The sequence below is a fragment of the Heterocephalus glaber genome, unplaced genomic scaffold (assembly GCF_053883595.1).
Source record: "Heterocephalus glaber isolate CG9 unplaced genomic scaffold, H.glaber_assembly_v1.0 deba00001472, whole genome shotgun sequence".
Lineage (NCBI taxonomy): Eukaryota > Metazoa > Chordata > Mammalia > Rodentia > Bathyergidae > Heterocephalus > Heterocephalus glaber.
The window spans coordinates 71,611,156-71,631,073 of NW_028258315.1; the positions used below are offsets into that span (position 1 = coordinate 71,611,156).

Genomic DNA, 19,918 nt, shown 5'->3' on the forward strand with positions numbered 1-19,918 from the left:
AATAAAAAGGAGGAATGGCTAGGGTAGGATCATGGGAAGAATTCAACAAATGATTGTTGGGTGCTTGCTATGTACTAGATATCCTGCTAACTATCTGGCAACAAAGTGGAGAACAAAACAAAGAAGGCTACATAGCTTACATTTTACTGCAGGAAGTTTTGATGGAATGATTTTCCCCAAAGAGATGGGATGAGTTCTTGACAGGTGGGGAAACTGTACATATTACAATGATATGTGGTCTTCCACAGGTCCACAGTTGACAAACTGACCTAGGGTGTGGTGCTACATTTATGAGAATAGTTAGCCATACAGAGGTGTGAAACTGTGATATAAGCCAAAACCTAAGTGCACCTTGAAGACATTATACTAAAGGAGTAAGCCAGATATAAAAGAACAGATTGTGTATGATTCCATTGACATGACGCTCCTTAATGCTATGATTTGAATGGTTCCACCAAAACTCTTGATGAAATTTAATCATCATTGTCAGATATTAAGAGATGAGACCAAATGACACCTTTAAGAGATGGTGAGGTCAAGTGGGCTCCACCCTCAAGAATGGATTGATTTATTCAGGGATTAATGGGTTGATAGGTTAAACGATTATTTCAAGAGTGGATCTGTGAATAAACGAATGAAGCAATGGATCAATCCATTCTAAAGAGGTAGTAAAAAAATCCGAATAAGTAGTAAAACAATCTAATTTAGGGTATAGGTCAATTGAAAAGGCAGAAAGCACTACAAAACTAAATCATGACTGTGCTAAGAAGGACAGTGGGCCTAATTTCACATTCCTCAAAGTAAGTAGAAACTTTGGCTTTTAGCCTCAAAATAATATTATTTAATGAATAAAACTGTCCATAATTAACCCTTCCAGACTAAGAACTGAAGAAGATTTCATGGCAAAAATGATATTTTGAAAAGGGATAGCCAGATTTTCTTTTTTCTTTTGTTTTCCTTCTTCCCCTTTCCCAGAACCTTACTTGCATATTTATCTTCTTTGGCCTCACCCAAGTAGAAGAGCTACAAGGATGTTTTCTTTTTTTATAGTTTGAAATATAGAAAGGTTTGGGATGAAGCCTCTTGCCCCAGCACATTGAGACAAAGGCAAACCATCACTTTGTGCCTGTTTTTTGCCCTTAATGCTGTTGATCCCTCTATCCACATTGATCTTGAGGTGAAGCCTTTTGACTTGAATAGTACTTATGTCTTCTTTATTCATTTCCTTTGCTATTTTCTGACAGACTTTGCATCGAGACCCAAAATACAGGATAAGTTTTGTGTCTTTCAGTTTCCTGCTCAGTATCTTCATCTTTGAAGTTAATAAACATGAGTTGAGTAACATTTAAATAAATGCTGTTACATGATCTGGGTGTGGTGGTGTATGCATTCCTATAATCCCAGCACTCTGGGAGGATGAAGCAGGGAGATCACAAGTTTGAGCCCAGTCTGGCCAATTTAGCAAGACAATGTCCTGAAAAGAAAGAAAAGAGCCACCCCCAACAACAAGGAGGAGGTAAGCCTTCTGGGCCACTGTACCACCACTCCCAGCACCAAGGAGCAGAGCAGCATGCCCCATGGAAAGGCAAACACACCTAAACAAATATCAAAACTAGACTCTCAGATCACCTAAAGCAACGCCAAAGGGAAATGAGATGGGACAATCTGATACTCAACCACTTGGAATCCCAGAATTGGGAAGAAAACAGGATCTGGAAAAAATGAAATCAGAAATAATTTCTCAGGTAACAGCAGAGATTGTGCCCATAGTGCAAGACATGATTAATAAAACTAGAGAGGATATAGATAAAAAAATAGAGGAGCTGAGGAACATGATGGAATCCCAACATAGGAAACAGTTGGAATCCATAAAACAGATGCAAACAGATTTCCAGGAGATTAAAAACTCCATCGAAAGTTTACGCAGCAGAATGAGCCAATGTGAGGACAGAATTTCAGATATAGAACAAAAGATTGCAATTAGTGACCAGGAAAAGAAAAATTACTTTAAAATAGTAAGGGACTATGAGAAATCAATCCAGCAGCTACTAGATGATGCAAAGAAGAATAACATAAGACTGATCAGAGTCAATGAAGAAACAGGAGAGAGTGCAGATGACATGAAAAAAATGTTCACAGAAGTGATGGCACAAAACTTCAGAATCAGGGGAAAAGAACTTGACAGATAAGTGGGGCATATAGGACTCCAACTAGCCTTAATCAAAGAAAAAATCTACACATAGGCATAAAATAGTTAAGATTCCAGAAACCCAACAGAAGAACAAAATTCTACAAGCAGTGAGAGAAAAGAAACAAATCAACATACAAAGGAAAGCCCATCAGAATCACAGCAGACTTCTCAACACAAACCCTCAAGTCAAGAAGAGCTTGGAGTGACTAAAGCCCTAAAGAAAAACAGCCTCCAACCCAGATTGATGTACCCTGAAAAACTATATTTCAAGACTGATGGAGAAATAAGATACTTTCATGACAAAGAGCACCTTAGGAACTTCAAGAAAATCAAACCAGCACTTCAAAAAATTTTAGACAATATCCTAGGAAAAGACAATGAGGATCAAAACCACAGGAAGCCCAACAGAATGAAAGGCATGACAAGAAATTACAGCAAAGGGGGAGAATCCAACAACAAAAAAAGTCATGATAACGATAAGTCAATATGTATCAGTTAAAACCATCAATGTTAATGGTCTCAATTCACCAATCAAAAGAAATAGACTGACAGAATGCATCAAGAAGCAAGATCCAGCAATATGCTGCATACAAGAAACACACATAATTCAAAAAGAAACTCATAGACTGAAAGTTAAAGGGTGGAAAACAATACTCCATGTGACAGGAACCTGAAAAAAAGCAGGAGTAGGTATCCTGTTTGCAGATCAAGTGGATTTCAAACCAACACTGACTAAGAGAGACAAAGAAGGACATTACATACTTGAAAAGGGAACAATCCAAGAGGAAGAGATGACAATCATAAATATATATACACCAAACACTAGTACACTAAACTATAAAAAACAAATACTAACAGACATGAAAAATCAAATAAGCACTAATATAATACTAGTGGGGCTCCTAAACACCGCACTGTCACAAATAGATCAACTAGAAGAAAAATAAGTAACAAAATACTAGAACTCAATCAAACTCTTGAACAAATGAATTTAACAGATGTTTACAGAGTGTTCCACCCCACAAAATCAGAATATACATTCTTTTCAGCCGTACATGGGTTGTTCTCCAAAACACTGCATACTCGCTCATAGAACATGTTTAGTAAGTGCAAAGGAATTAAAGTTATCCCCTGTATATTATAAGACCATAGTGCAATGAAATTGGAGATCAATAGCAAAAGAAACCACAAAAATTTCATAAACACATGGAAATTGAACAACATACTTCTGAATAACCAATGGGTCACAGAGGAAATTAAAGAAGAAATCACACAGTTCCTTGAAATAAATGACAATGACAATACAACATATCAGAATCTATGGGACACAATAAAAGCAGTCTTAGGAGGGAAGTTCATAGCAGTGAATACTCATATTAAGAAAACAGAGTGAGCCCAATTAAAAAACCTAATGCTGAACTTCAAGTTTCTAGAAAAAGAAGAGCAGGCAAAACCCAAAGCTCAGACAAGGGAGGAAATTATAAAGATCAGAGCAGAAATCAATGCAATGGAGACTAAGAGAGCGATACAAAAAATTAATGAAGCCAAGAGTTATTTCTTCGAAAGAATAAACAAAATTGACAATCCCTTAACCAGCCTTATCGGAAAAAGGAAAGAAGAGGCCCAAATCCATGCAATTAGCAATGAAAACGATGAAATTACAATGGACCCAGCAAAAATCCAGAGGGTCATGAATACCTACTTTGAGAACTTGTACGCCAATAAGATGGAAAACACAGAAGAAATGGACAGATTCCTAGATACATATGAATTGCCAAAGTTGAACGAAGAAGACCTAAAAATTCTAAACACCCGAATATCAATCAATGAAATTGAAAACATAATTAAAAACTTACCAACTAAGAAAATCTCGGGTTCTGATGGCTTCACTGCTGAATTCTACAACACATTTAGGGAGAACTACTGCCACTACTGGTGAAACTCTTCAATGAAATTGAAAGGGAAGCAATACTCCCAAATTCATTCCTGGAAGCAAGCATCACCTTGATCCCCAAATCAGAGAAAGACCAAACCGAAAAAGAGAACTTAGGGCAATCTCACTAAAGAACATAGATGTAAAAATCCTTAATAAGATGCTGGCAAATAGAATGCAGAAGATCATCAGGAAGATCATACACTCTGATCAAGTGGGATTCATGCCAGGGATGCAGGGATGGTTCAACATATACAAATCACTAAATGCAATACACTATATCAATGGAGTCAAGGATGATATGATCATCTCAATAGATGCAGGAAAAGCATTTGACAAAATCCAATGCACATTTATGATAAAAACTCTACAAAAAATTGGAAGAGACGGTCTCTACTTCAATCTGATAAAAGCTATCTATGAAAATCCAACAGCCAATTTCATACTAAATGGTCAAAAACTGAAATCCTTCACACTAAAATCAGGAATGAGACAAGGATGTCCACTATCACCATCCCTGGTCAATATAGTTTTGGAAACATTAGCCACAGCAGTTAGAAAAGAAAAAGAAATAAAATGAATAGATAGGAAAGGAAGAAGTAAAATTGTCATTATTCACAAATGACATGATACTCTATATAGAAGACCCCAAGAACTCCACCAAAAGTCATCTAGACTTAATAAGTAAATTCTGTAAAGTAGCTGGATACAAGGTCAACACACAAAAATCAGCAGCTTTCATCTCCACAAACCACAGACTCACTGAGAGAGAAAAAGGGCAAATATTTCCTTTCACAGTTGCATTCAAAAAACTAAAATACCTAGGAATCAACCTAACAAAACAAATCAAAGACCTCTTCTCTGAAAATTATAGCAGTCTGAAAAGAGAGACTGAAGACTATATAGAAAATGGAAAGACATCCCTTGCTCCTGGGTAGGAAGAATCAACATAGTGAAAATAGCCATACTTCCAAAACTGCTATATAGATTGAATGCAATCCCAACTGAAATTCTAGCAGGATACTTCCCGGATCTCAAGGAAGTAATCCAAAAATTCAGTTGGAACAAGAAGAGACCTAGACTAGCAAAAGCAATTCTAGGCAACAGAGACAGGGCAGGGAGTATCACAACCCCCAATTTGAAACTACAATTACAAAGCTACTGTGATTAAAACAGCATGCTACTGGCAAAAAAAAAGACCTGAGAACCAGTGGAACAGATTACAAGATGCAGAAACAACTCCAGACATACTCAGCCACCTCATCTTCAACAAAGGAGCCAAACACTCTAACTGGACGAAAGATAGGCTCTTTAATAAATGGTGCTGGATGTCTTTCCATTTTCGTGTATCCTCTTAGATCTCTTTTTTCAGAATGCTGTAGTTTTCAGTGTAGAGGTCTTTTGGTTCCTTTGTTAGATTGATTCCTAGATACTTCAGTTTTTTGGATGCTATTGTAAAAGGAATTGTTTCCCTAATTTCTCTCTCAGTGAGTCTGTTATTTGTGTACAAGAAGGCTATTGTTTTTTGAGTGCTGACATTGTATCCAGCTACTCTACTAAACCTGTCAATTAAGTCTAGAAGTCTTCTGGTGGACTTTTTTTGGTCTTCTATGTAAAGTATCATATTGTCAGCAAATAATGACAGTTTAACTTCTTCTTTTCTTATCTTTAGTCCTTTTATTTCTTTCTCTTTTCTAATTGCTGTAGGAAGAACCAATATAGGGAAAATGGCCACCCTTCCAAAACTACTATATAGATTCAATGCAATGCCAATTGAAATTCCAACAATATACTTCACAGAACTAGAGAAAACAATCCAAACATTCATTTGGAACCAGAAGAGACCTAGAGTAGCTAAAGCAATTCTAAGCAACAGAGACATGGCTGGGGGTATCACAATCCCCAACTTGAAACTATACTACAAAGCTACTGTGATAAAATCAACAGGGTACTGGCAAAGGAATAGACCTGAGGATCAGTGGAATAGATTACAAGATCCAGAAACAACTCCAGACATGCTCAGCCACCTCATCTTTGACAAAGGAGCCAACCACCATCATTGGAGGAAAGATAGCCTATTTAATAAATGGTGTTGGATAAACTGGATTTCAACCACCAAAGATTAAAACTAGACCCATACCTATCACCACACACTAAACTAAGATCGAAGTGGATTAAAGATATAAATATTAAGATAGAAACACTAAACTTGCTGGAAGATAAGTTAGGTAGAATTCTTGAAGACATTGGCACAGGAAAAGACTCCATGAACAAAATCTCAGCAGCATGGGAACTAGCACAAAGAATCAACAACTGGGATCTCATCTTATTAAAAAGCTTCTGCACTGCAAAAGAAACCACCAACAGAGCTAACAGACAACGTACAATATGGGAAAAAAATTTTAGCAGCTGTACCTCAGACAAAGGACTACTATCTAGAATATATAAAGAATTGAAAAAAAACAGACCCCCCAAATTCAAAGACCCAATTCAAAAATGGGCATCTGAAATGAACAGACATTTCTCAGACAAAGAAGTAAAAGCAACAAACAAATATATGAAAAAAATGTTCACCATCACTGGTCATTCGAGAGATGCAGATGAAAACAACCCTGAGATCCCACCTTACCCCAGAAAGAATGGCTGCTATCAAGAAATCAACAAATAACAAATGCTGGCGGGGTTGTGGGGAGAAATGAACCCTTCTCCATTGTTGGTGGGAGTGGAGACTGATGCAACCACTGTGGAAGTCAGTATGGAGATACCTCAAAGAACTAGGACAAGAGGTCCCATTTGACCCAGCTATTCCCCTGCTGGGTATCTTCCCCAAAGAATTAAAAGAATCATACCACAATGATATATGTGCACCCATGTTCATAGCAGCACAATTTGTGATAGCTCAACCTTGGAAACAGCCCAGATGTCCATCAACTGGAGACTGGATAAAAAAAATGTGTTTTTTTTAAATAAAATGGAGTACTACTCAGCCATAAAAAATGAGAAATTAGAGAAATTTATAGCTAAATGGATGCATATTGAGTTGATACTCTTAAGTGAAATAAACAGGACACACGTGTAGATACCAAATAGTTTCTCTAGTGTGAGAAACTGAAAGTGTAAATAAGGACTAAAAGGTATAATAGGTAATGTGAAATAGGAAGAAAAGGGGCAAAGGGAAGGGGAAGTGGGAGGGGTAGGGGAAAGAAGGGAATGGAATTAATATGAGAAAATGGAAAAATAGAAACAAAGTCTTTGTAAATAGGGAGGGATGGAGGGGTTGAACGTAGGGCAGGCAAAGCGGGAAAAATCAGAACCAAGAGAGACTATGTGAACATGAAAATTTCCAATGATGCATGTCATGTTATTATATTGTATACCTAAAATGTACCAATAAAATTCATTGTAAAAAATTTTTAAAAGAAAAAAAGAAAAGAAAAAGTAAAAGAAAGAAAAAGGAAAAGAAAAAGATAAAGGAAGGGAAGGGAAGGAAGGAGGGCTGAGGATGTAGCTCTTTGCTAAGTCCTGAGTTCAATCCCTAATACAAAAAAAAAAAAAAAAGGACATAGTAAGAGCTGGTTCTAGGTAAGGATTTACTCTATCTCCTCTTCTATAAAATATATGGACTGTACTGAAAAACCTCCATGTTCCCTTCCCGATTTATCTTGTAATCCCATCTAATAGAATCATACTGTTATTGCTATGCCTTGACATATGTGTACTATAAGAGGAGTGGATAGGATAGGATTTGTATTTAATATAAAGTGCTCCTTAGACACTGTATCAGTCCGTGTGCTCTCCATTTCCAACTCTTGGCTGCTGTAGCAGTTGGGGTCCGTGGCTGTCTAGATCTCCTTTAGGAAGCCTACAGCATGGTCCCCAGCTACCGCATGTATTGAGCCATAGGACTTATGCCATCACCCTTCTCTGGAAGTTGGCCCAGCCTGGAGATTTCTGACCATAACTGCTTCACCCCAGGGTCATCCTGTAGCCAAAGACAAAAAGCATGAGAGTCAACAGTTAAACCCCCTTGCCTCTGGCTGGATCTCACATACACAGAGCAAAAAGATGTGTATAACTCTACGCTTTTCGAAAGTCTTGGAAAGTTGTGAGATTCCTTAGTAGCCCCTAGGGATGCAAGATCTACTTGCTCTCTTTGACTGGTAGGAAATTTCATAAGGAAGGGAGGTCAAGGGGAGACTGGAAAGTACTGCCAAAGAGACTATTTGGGATACACTGGGAGGATCCAAATCTTCTTCCTGGAAGTTTAACATAGAAAAGTCTGAGGTTATCTACCTCTGACCCAAACTAGCATCTTCCCATCCCTTGATAGTAAAGTAGTCTTTCAGGTTAGGAGTGAAGACGGGGATTTGAAATGTGTGCATGTTTTAAGTGAACCTTTCTTCAGCTCTTGAGAAATATTTATATAATATATATTTCCCAAACAGCTAAGGCATATTTGTTTTTCTTATGGTTTTTTAGAATTCTTTCCTTGCTCTTTTCTCTCCCTTTGAGTAATCTACTCCCAACCCTGTTTTTTTCTTGCACAACATTTACCCAGATGACTTCACGTTTGGCCTGGTGCACATCTGCCTGTCAGTCAACAGCATTGCTATCTGGGTCAGAGAGCCTGTTTCTACTAGGACCTTGAGAAATGCAACCTGATAGGATCTGCCGGGTGGTGACAGTTTGTAAGTTCTAAACAAGCTATGCAAAAAACTACTGGTTACAAAAAACAGTCCTCTCTTTAACTCTTATTATTTACCAACATTCAACCCAAACACTTGTGCTTTCTGGGCTTGGAGAAGTAGGTGGGAGTTGGGTGTGGAGGCAGGAGAGACCATCTCATTTGAACTGTGGGCACCAGATGAAGGGATGGTTGGGAGTAGAGTTACTGAAGTGTTTTCCAGAGTTCCTCTTCGTGTGTTTGCATGAACGATGTCCAACTTCAGGCCTTCTTTTTTGAAGAACTGCAAAGAAAGCAGCTTAAGGGTTGAGAGGCCTTGGTCCACGAAAAGTGCTATACTTGGCTAACCTATAACAAAAAGGATTTTTAAAAATTGGAATTGCCTTTAAGAAAAGAACTTTAAGAGCTCAGACACTAATGCAGAGTTTAGTAGTTAAAGAAGTGCTCACAAGCATGGTGGTGGTGTGCACCTGCAATCCTAGCACTCTGGGAGGCTGAGGCAGGAGGAATGCAAATTCCAGCCTAACCTGGAGAACATAGCAACTTAGAGAGTACTCTCTCTAAATAAAAAAATTAACAAGGACTGGGGATTTAGCTCAGGGAGAAGGCCCTGGGCTCCTTCCCCACTACCACACGCTTACAAAAGCGCTAACAATATGCTCCATAAGGTGAGATACTGTTGGTCATTTCTGTACTGGCTTCAACATTAACTAGATAGGAGGACTTGAAAAAGAGATGGCAAAACTTTGTGACTGTAGTCAACAATTAATTGCATGTTTGCAAAAAGCTAGTGGAGAGGATTGCAAATGTTCCCAACACAAAAAAATGATAAATGTTTGAGATAGATAATCCTCTGATCTGATCCTTTTGATCTGATCCTTACACATTCTATACATGTATTGAAACATTATACTTCCCCTACAAATCTGCAATTATGTGTCATCTAAAAATTTTAAACTGTACATTAAAAGGGACTTTGTGCCTCACTTTCTGTATCTGCAAAGTGAGGAAATTCACAGGTGTCCTCTGTCACTACCAAACACAGCATCACAGAACAGCTATGCTACCCTCTGCACTGACTTGTCAGGCTGGACCACCTCCAAGTCAGATAGGCTGGGGTGCTGGGGAGTCAGCACTCACACCTTGACCCAGAGCAGCGCTGGGCCACAGAGGCAGAAAACCGCAAGAGAAACCCCGAGTCCTCTGGGTCAGGCAGTGTGATGTTGGGTATACTTCCTGTACTGCTACTTGCACACTTACACTACAGTCGCCTGCCGGCGAGGCCACTTACAAGATACCTGCTGGTGGCTTCCTTCCCTTTCCTGACTCACTCACTTCCTTTCCTCCCTACTGGCATTTCCTGTGATCTCTTCCCAAATGAACTACTTATACTCAAATTCTTTTTCCAGGGCCTGGGCGCTTAACCCTAGCCAGATTTCTACACAGCAGAATTATTTAATCAAAACCAAGTCCCTGTCCCACCTGGGATTCTCAGACTGCTTACCCGGCCAGGAATACAAGGTCAACACCTCATCTCATCACCAACATCTTTTCTAAGAAATCTCTTCGGGATTTCTTGAGGAGGATTTTCTCTTCCTTCCATCTCCTTCCATAGCTCCCTGTTTTTCTCTGCAGTCTTCACAGTGAAAGCCACAAAATGCCAAGACCTTGCAGCTTCTTTTCATTTCTCTCAGGAAATTTCTCAGCTTCTCTTAAGAGAAACTGAGCTTGCCTCACTCTTCCCATTTCTGTGCGTTGGAGGGGAGGTCTCGGGACAACAGTGGTAATCTTCTGAGCGTTGGCATTGGGTACACGCTATTGTTTTCTCTTTAGCTCCAACTTAGCAGGGCAGCCAAGCTGTTGACAGTTTTCCTCAAAGCAGTGCCCCTGAGTTTTTAATGTTTGCTTTCCAAAAGGCACGCACTTAAAATCCAGGGAAATGAAGTGTTTCAATCTTGGTCTCTCCTCAATCATCTTTCTGGTTTTCTTTTCTTTCCTCTTTCTTCCCCCATTCCTTTCTTTTTTTAGGCTCATTTGCCCTTTTTGTCCTTCTCACAAGCTGGCAGTAATGTGACAATACACTAAGGAGCTTACTTGGAGCCGTGTTATTCCTCTTAAAATACTTCCATTCAATGGTCTAAATGGCCTGGGATTTGGAGGAGGGTTTGCTTGCGGGCCAAGCCTGGCTGGGGATGACGTGAATGTTGTGCCTGCTGCATTCACAAAAGAAGACCCTGGATGGCCTCTTTCATCCACCTCCCACACATGGAATAAACACTTGCAGGGACGCCAAACACACTGAACATGCAGCACAGGGATCCCGTGTAAAAGAAAGCCAGCCTTTGGTCTGCCCTTGGGGAACAGCTGCCTCATGCCTTTCTCCTTTATACAGCAGAACACACCCGCCACCTATTCTGTCTTTCTCCTTCCCTTTTAAACAAGCCGAAGACTTGTTTTCTGGGCTTGTCTTTCACATGATCAAATTGTCTGAAATAATGCCTTCCATCATTATCTGTCCCCTAAATCCACTTTGTTTTCTTTTGAAAATTATCACACTCACCCATCTCACCCCTAGACCACCTTACCTGCCTTTCTGGAGTATCTATCACCTTCTCACTACACTTCCTATTCCTTAAGGAAACAGAATGATTTTTAAACTGCTGCATCTTTAGCATTTTTTGGTACTGGGGATGGAACTCAGGTCCTTGCACTTGCAAGGCAGGTGGTAGAACCACTGAGCTAAATCCCTGGCCCATTTTTTGTTATTTTTCTTTCTTTTCTTTTTTTTTTTTCTTTTTGAGACAGGTTCTTGCTATATAGTTCCGGCTGGCCTCAAACTCATGGCAATTCTCCTGCCTCAGGCTCCTGAGTGCTGGGATTACAAGCATGCATCACTATGGCTAGCTCCGCAGCATTTTGAATAGTGCCTGAGACACAAATACTGAGTAAATATTTCTTAGGTAGATGAATGAATGAATGAATACATCTTTGGAGAAATAAGGATAAGGAAGTTATCTTCAATTTTAGAGCACTGATGCTATAACACATACAGAAATTAATAGCTTTGGTATTTTGTTGGTGAGAATTCACCCAGAGAAGATAGGAAGATGGATCAGTGCAGACTGTCAGAAGTGAGGCCTTCACTGAAAGCTTCTCAAATGTGTAACTATCTCACTCACTCCTTCTAGAAAGCCTTGGCATCAGTGGCCAGCATTCAGAGTAGCTCTGACTACAATAATGGTACTTGTAGCTTCTGTTTATCTGACATGTTCTCCTTCAGTCACATCAGGAAGGTTAAGGCCTCTGGGCTATGGATGGGGTGATATGAATGTTGTGCCTGCTTTGATTCATGGCTACAACTGCCCTACTTCTGAAACGTCAGTTTTCCCATTTGTAAAAGGAGCTACTAACAAAAAAGACCTCAAAGCATTCGGGGAAGATCAAATGAGCTGATAAGTGAAGCAAGTGCTTAAGTAATGGTAGCTGTTACTCCTTTGTAGCTTTCTCCATTGGACCAAACCTACTTCCACCAGGAAGCCTTTCGGTTTTGACTATGCTCTTAACTTATTATAACCTCTCTTTTGAGCTTCCTGGTGTAATTTCATGCTAAATAGAGTGGCAGCCAGTGGTTCAGAAGGGGCTATTGTCACCGCCTGCACTATCTCCCTAATGAGAGGCAGGCCTCTCCAGTGCTGCATCTTTCTCATGTTCCCCCTCGTGGCCCTGTGCAGAGAACAGGCTGGCTGAGAAAGAAGGTACTCAAGAGAACATCCCTAGTCTCCCTCTTCCTTCCAGAGGTCACCTATACCTCACTGCTTGACCCTAGCAGCACACTCCTTTTAGCTGATCTGGGCATTCAGTCCTTTGTTTCCACTGCCTTGCCTTTCTCCAGCTATTGTGACAGAACAGCACCTTGCTTTGGGGAAGTTTGCTTTAGTGTGGCAGTCCCAGGAAACAGCTTGGGCCAGAGCCAGCAGTGGTCCTCAAAGGTATTCACGATGAGGAAAACGGAATGAGAACACAGGTGGAGACGAGCCTGGGGAGGCAGGCAAGACCTGGCCCTCAACATCCATGGGATGAGGTGGCCTCAAGGGTAAGGACAGGGTGAAGTCACGGAGAGGCAGCAGAGGTAGGGTTTCACATCCTTCTGCACCATCATCCATTCTCTATTGCTTAGCGTCCTACTTCATTTAGTGACAAGGATGGAATGATAGTTGATCTCTGTTGTGGAGTAAAATACTGATGTCCCAGTCACTGTACGAAGGAAGCATATTCTACATTTCTCTCTTGCTTTTTCTGTTTTTGAAATGAGAGAGCCAGCGAGGTATGGCAGTGCACACCTGTAATCCTAGCACTCAGGGGCTGAGGCAGAGGGTTGGCACGAGCTGGGGGCCTGCGTGGGCTACATGACGCATTCACGGCCAGCCTGACCTGCACAGTGAGACCTGTCTCAACAGCAGCAACAACACAGAGACATGGAAGGACCAACGAAGAGTGGTAAAACATGTATTACCAATTACAGGAATGAAGCTAAAAAGAACTGTTTTTGTCTCTCCCTCTTATCTTACAAGTTGAGAGATTTATTGTTTGTTTTCTTAGGCGAGAAACATAACTGCATATGTAAGCTTTTAAAAGGCAAAGCGGAAAATCAAATTCTGTTTTTAGTAGACTATAGGCTTCTTGAGGTCAAAACCTGGCTTTCCTTTTGGGACTCTACAGAAGCTTGAAAAAAGACAAGACAAGATCTTGTCCTTGGAGGGAGCACGTCTGTCTTCAGCATTCATAAGCTTTCCATGGGACTCTTTGGACATAAAAGAAAAGTCTCTGAAATTAGGACTAAGTTAAACATCTGCCTGTAAGGTTTTGAAGATAGATAAAAAAGAAACAGGACTAAAGAAAGAAAGAAAGAAAGAAAGAAAGAAACCAAGCAAGCTAGCTCTATGCTTTTAGAAGAAGAGACCAACATAAGAGAAGCAACTAAGTACTGTATGTGAGATCACACACTTAGTAAAGAGAAGGGCTTTGTATAAGACTGAAAGTCAGGAGGATAAATAGCTTTGGTTTTTGTAGTCTGAGGTAAGATGGGAGAAACAGAACCTCAGGCTTCAGATCAAACAAAATGAGACTAGGGATGGCCTCTTTCCTTTTCCCCAAAAGCCATCTGTTCTTTTCCTAAAGGTTATAAAAGGTTTTTTTCAGACTAGTTGAACAAACCAAATCTGGTTCCTTTCTTAGGAAAACTTGTTTATACTGTATCCCTTTTTAGTACTTGTAAAAGTTGGTGAACTTGGTTCTTCCCTATTAGCCTAAATTCTTCCACACTCAGCAAATATCAACAGGAAAACGCTTTAGTCATTGATAACAATGAACGCAGGAGCTCAGACAGAGCCTTAATAAGCTGGCGGCGCTGACAGAGGGAAAGACAGAGACAAAATCTCCAGTTCGTGTTTATAGAATAACAGGTTTGAAAGCAGAGAAACACTAAAATCTAGGTAAATTTGTTCTGACAGTGACAATAGCACACAACACATATCAGTCTAAAGATTCATTTTGGAACTGTCAAAGCTTTCAAGCAGAAAATATTCTCAGTGGCTGAGACTTGGTTAAACAAATTTCACTGCACAAGGAAAAACGAAGTTACTTTTTGAAGTGTCTTAGTGGAAGAATCTCAAGCAGGAAACCAGAAATCTCACTGTTAGCCAAATAAGGAGAGTCATTTCCAAGCTTATGCCCAGGAAAATACTTGCGAGGTCAGGAGGTTGTAGGGACAGAAGTGACCTGGACCCACCATGGAAGGTCACCTAAACATGTTCAGGAAGAGGTGAAGAATCAAAGCCAGCGGTGGTGCTGATCGAATCTCTCTTAGGCAAAATGGTGGGTGGTTTGACCCAGTAGTCAAAGCTGTGGCAATTTGAGCAACAAAATAAATAATGACAATACTGGACACAGACAGAATAAAACAAACATGCATGATTCCAAGCTGATATAAATACATAATTAATGGAGAAATAACAAGTGATGATGAAAGAAAAGACAGCTCTCACTTCGAATAGCTATCAATAAAGAAATAAGAAAATAGAAAATCTCCATTAGGCAAACATGACAGTCATAACTGTTATAAACAAGAGTTACTGATGGAGCTTCAAACTCATGAGTAAAACTATGAAAAGAAAAGATTAAGTTGGCTTTGCTAGGTATTTAATACCCTTAGAAACAGTATTTTCCCATAAGATATACATTAGCTATAAATTGAAAAAAGTACCCTTGCAAGGGAGCAAGCTGGCTGACACAGCCTTAACCAAGCGGTCAGATTTATCAGCTGACACCAGTGACCTTGTGCCACTTGATGTGACACACTGAGAAGGGAACAGATCATGTTGGTGTCAGTGTTGTCCCGAATATGTAATCTCAAACGAATCATGAGAAGCATCAGGGAAAGTCAGAGAGAGAGAGAGAGAGAGAGTCTGTAAAGCGAATGATCTGAACTCTTCCCAAGAGTCAAGGTCACAGAACAAGATAGGGTGAGGTAAAAAGGAGGCAATGGAGGCATGTGTGTCATATCAGTGTGTATCCTATTGGAGAAAAGGACATTACTGGGCACTTGGAAGTTCAAATAAGGTCTATAATTAATGAAAAGCGCTATACTACTGTTAATTTCTCTTTTTTTTTTTTGGTACCGGGGATTGAACTCGTGACCTTGCTCTTGCAAAGGCAGGTGCTGGAACCACTGAGCTAAATCCCTGGTCCCTAATTTCCCATTGTTGATAGCTGTAGACTATGGTTTAGGTTAGATGTTAACACTAGAGGAAGCTAGTTTAAGAATAGATGAGAACTCTCTGTACTATAAGTACAACTAACCTGTAAAATTATTTAAAAAACAAAGAGTTAAAGATAGAATTAAGCTTAGCTTGATTTCATTTGGCAGTCAGCCAGGGCCGGGCTGAGGTGCACACATTTCTCAGGTAAGACCTAAGACCATGATAGCAACAGCTGAGAGAAGAGTCAGGAAAGGATACAGCATTGAGGGCTTCTGCCATTAGCACCACTTGCTTGATCAGGGAACAATATTCCTTATAGCAGTAGACTCCCTGCCCTGTGCACCCTAGGTGTTGCCCAACCTTTCCTACATTCTCCTGATTAAGAGTAGTGATGGCTTCTGACAAAAGAGAGGACTCAGTATGCAACCTGCATGGAAGAGATGGTGAGGGAATCCACAGATGCCATGGTAGTGAGTGTAGGGAGAGTGCTCAAAACAGTAAAGTGGGTAAACCTGGGGAAAAAAGAGCCAGCCAGCAGCCCACCTGAAATTTACAGAGGGCAAGCAGGAAAAATGTGGGTCTCCTAATAAATGTGGGTTTTCAATAACCTCCAATTCCTCAATAACAACTCTCCTCTAGATTTTTCAAAACCAAACTAATATATCAAGCCATTCTACTCATTTTACCTCACAAAAAGTCACATCTACAAAAAAATTACAGTCAAATCCTTTTTCCAGACCTTGTAATTTGAAAACAATCTTACAATACAAAAATAAACTAAAGCCAGATGCTTATTTGAATGTTACCAATTTGAGAAATAAAAATAAATCTTATAGTATTAGAGCTTATTTCTTGCTAGAAATTAAAATATTTGCAGAGAGATGCACCAAAGAAAAGTAATTGCATAAAGGCTTATGACAGGAGATGGAAAGCTTTACATTCCAAACATGATTTTCAGCTTGAAAAACTGGGGTATAAAGCATAATTGTAAATAGTTCTCGAGTGGCTGTATAGTATAGCCCTTCACTCTCACTGTAGAGGTAACTGCTTTGTGGTCACTCCACAATTGTGCTTTAAGCCAAGAACACATTGCACCACTGTGAGGGGGTCCCACCACTGTACCATGCTGGGGTCCATACATACCTCCCACAGCATTACAGCGAGATGTCATTTCCCAGAGCACCAAAGCCATAGAGTAAACATCGGTCTGCTTGAAGGACTCAACATTCTCCAAGTTCATCCTGGATTCCAGGACTTCTGGGGCCATGTATCTTGCAGTTCCCACCTAAAGCAAAAATAGACATTGAGGCCTATCATTTAATTCCAGGTCTCTCTAAGATCAGGTGCTCTTTTAAAAGATCACGATGCTGTTTTAAATAATAACTGCACAAAAAGGTACGTCTACTGTGATTTTTAAAAATAGATGTTCTCTCCCTGAAAAACCTTTAAAGACTATAAACAAAGCATGCCAAAATAAGGAAGTCCCAAAGCCCAGAGCTGCCTTATCAGTCCCGTGATAGATGGGATCACACTATTCAATAACATCCTTACTGATAACCTGAAAGACAACATCTGTGACATTTCAGATGTTTATTTTTGCTTTTGCAAATTAAACATTTTTTAGTTCTTGAAACTCCCAGGCTTACAATGAAAATAATCACCATCGGTTTTGATAATGTAAGGAGAGTTTTAATTTTGTTTACCACATGGTACATTCCACTGTGTCAAAGATGTAATGTAATTTCATAAATCTCCACAAAATTGAACTCATGTGAAAGTATTTTCACAGTAAAAGACCAATAGTGAATCCTGTTATAATTTTTATGGGTGTGCCATGCGTGGAGTTGTAGTTTGACTTTTAGCCCTGTGCTAATCTTTATGACTGAGCATGCAAACAGGGGACCCATAGGAAAGAAGAAGAAGTATTTCTAGGAGAAACATTTCAAATTCAAGTGTTTGAAATGCAGCCTGTACTGCCTGAAGAAATAGCAATAACTGTCCTACCTTCCGAAGGACCTACAGAAGGTCAAGTAATTTGTTATCATTCCTATGAACATTTCTTATTGGCATGTAGCAGAAGAAATTTTTCTTTTTAACAGGTCATTGCATGACTCATTACCCCGGCACATTAGTTTGTATTTCACATGTTTGTCTTAACACTCCTGTGCTGCCACGGGCACAGAGGTCTGATTGAGCAGTAATTGAGTGTCCCAGAAGCACATGCTGCTACCTAGCCAGAGCAAATAACGGTGCTTATGATGAACTTCACAGTGTGAAAACATGGGGCTCATCATTTAGAAAGGATGCCTTGGGAATTTTTAATATCCTTCCAATATCACCTTAGCCAAAACGGTTTCCACTTTAACCCATGAGGATGTTTCAAAAGCAGAACTGCTCATTTGCTCAACAAATAATTATTTACTTGGACACTGTCATTGTTCAAGGCATTGAGTGACCACATGGTTGGATTTGGACATCAAGGAAACTGCCTTCTGGAATCTAGAAATATAACTACCAGTGGTATAGGGCAGAGAGGACTAAGCACCATTATAAGAGAGGGAAAAAATAGAGATAAAATGGTAACAGCACTTGAAGCAAAGAAAAATCATTTGTAAATGGAAATGAGGACTGACCCTCAGATGAAAGTATTTTCCCTGAGTTGGGAAGGCTTTGAAGATGGGGATAGAAATACTGTCCATTAGCAAAGGTACCCAGGTAGGAGACAGTGAGCATGCCTGTGGGTAGACTCCCGACTTTGGCTAGATTCCCTAGCCAAGAAGTACCCAGAGTGTTGAAGTACTCCAGACAAGAGACATGAGGTATGGATCAAGAGGTAGGGTGTTGTCAGCCCAAGGCAGGAGGATCTAGCAGCAGCTCTCACTTACCTGCCCACTGTTGGCCAGGTCATCTACAGACAGAGTAGGGTCCAGACGCAGGGAAAGCCCAAAGTCGCAGAGGCAGCAGGTCAGATCATTCTTCACGAGGATGTTGGAGCTCTTGAGATCTCTGTGCACGATGGGCATTTTAGGTCTCCCACATGGTGTGTGGTCACTATGGAGGTGGGCGATGCCCCGGGCAAGGGAACTGCCCAACTTGCGCAGGTCCTCCCAGCTGATGACATGCCGGGTGAGGTACTCCTGAAGGTTGCCCTTGGCATGGAAGGCAGTGATCAACCAGTACTGTTTCCCCAACTCTGTCTTCCGTTCCTCAGCTGTGAGAAACTGGAGGATATTCTCATGCTTCAGGTTGATGTCTGAGAAGATGTCTTTCTCTGTCTTCCAAGAGGCATACTCCTCATAGGGGAAGATCTTGACTGCTACAGTCTCGAACTGCTCTGAAGTGTTCTGCTTCAACTTGGCCTTGTAAACCTCAGCGAAGCGGCCTTTGCCCACCAGTGTGTCCAGCTCGATGGGCAGGAGCTCCGTGTTGTGGTTGATGTTATTGGCACATGTGGAGCTGATGTCAGAGCGGTCATCTTCCAGAATGATGGCACAGTGCTCACTGAACTCCATGAGCTTTCGTGGCTTGCTACTCTCCCAGGATGGGCTCAGCTTCTGCTGCCGGTGAACACGGTAGCAGTAGAAAATAATGATGACAGCTATGGCGATTCCCAGAGGCGGCAGAAGACTGACTCCTGTCACTTGGAATATGACTAACCACAAGTCAGGACTGCTTGCAGCATATTCTGATGTGAAAACAAAACAAAGGAGAGGTGGAGTTAGGTCAGGAGGCACATATGGTCAAGAGGTGAATCCATGCCTCAAGTGTCCATCCATGTTAGCGTCTGTTTAGTTTTTGAGGATGCCACATTATGAATATTCTCCAGGCCACAGTTGCTAATATATTCCTGTTCATTCTTTCCTATCTCTGGTCATCCAATGCCTCCTCCCCTTCCCCAAATTGCAGCTTAAATGTCACTCCCTAAGGGAAAACTAGGAAAAGTTGGTGAAATACCATTTTTATATTTTTATTTATTCTTATAGTAGCACTGACCTCACATTGGATTTGTATCTATCATTCCCTACTTCCCCCAGCCCCAGTAGACAGGGTGCCCTATGCTGGCTGGGACTGCTTCCCTGAGGTAAACAGCATTTAGCACACAGCAGGTCCTCATATTGTTGAATGAATACAAAACATTTACCGAATGTTAACTAAAATCAAGGCATTGCAAGTGGCACAGGCAATATAGATAGGATGATCCTTCAGCCTTCAAAAACCTTGCATAAGTGGGGTCTTCTAAAAATGTATATACTGGCACAGTTCTGTCATAGTCTTTCCTCTTTCCCAAGCTCCAACTTTGTTCTGCTCCGACCAGCATTCAGGCTGCCCTGACTCGTCTGATCTGGGCTGTT

At 40.5% G+C, this 19,918-nt stretch overlaps 1 protein-coding gene across 4 annotated transcripts in view; it reads right to left on the reverse strand.

Annotated features, from left to right (window-relative positions):
* The window catches only part of Tgfbr2 (transforming growth factor beta receptor 2), an 88,095-nt gene that overhangs the window by 5,938 nt on the left and 62,239 nt on the right, over nucleotides 1–19,918 (reverse strand). For all 4 annotated transcript variants that reach the window (XM_004857819.4, XM_004857817.4, XM_004857816.3 and 1 more), the window contains 2 exons: nucleotides 18,452–19,251; nucleotides 16,710–16,851 (listed from right to left, as the gene is read on the reverse strand). In XM_004857819.4, the coding sequence (XP_004857876.1) occupies nucleotides 16,710–16,851; nucleotides 18,452–19,251 (942 nt within the window). The remainder of the gene's footprint in view (nucleotides 1–16,709; nucleotides 16,852–18,451; nucleotides 19,252–19,918) is intronic.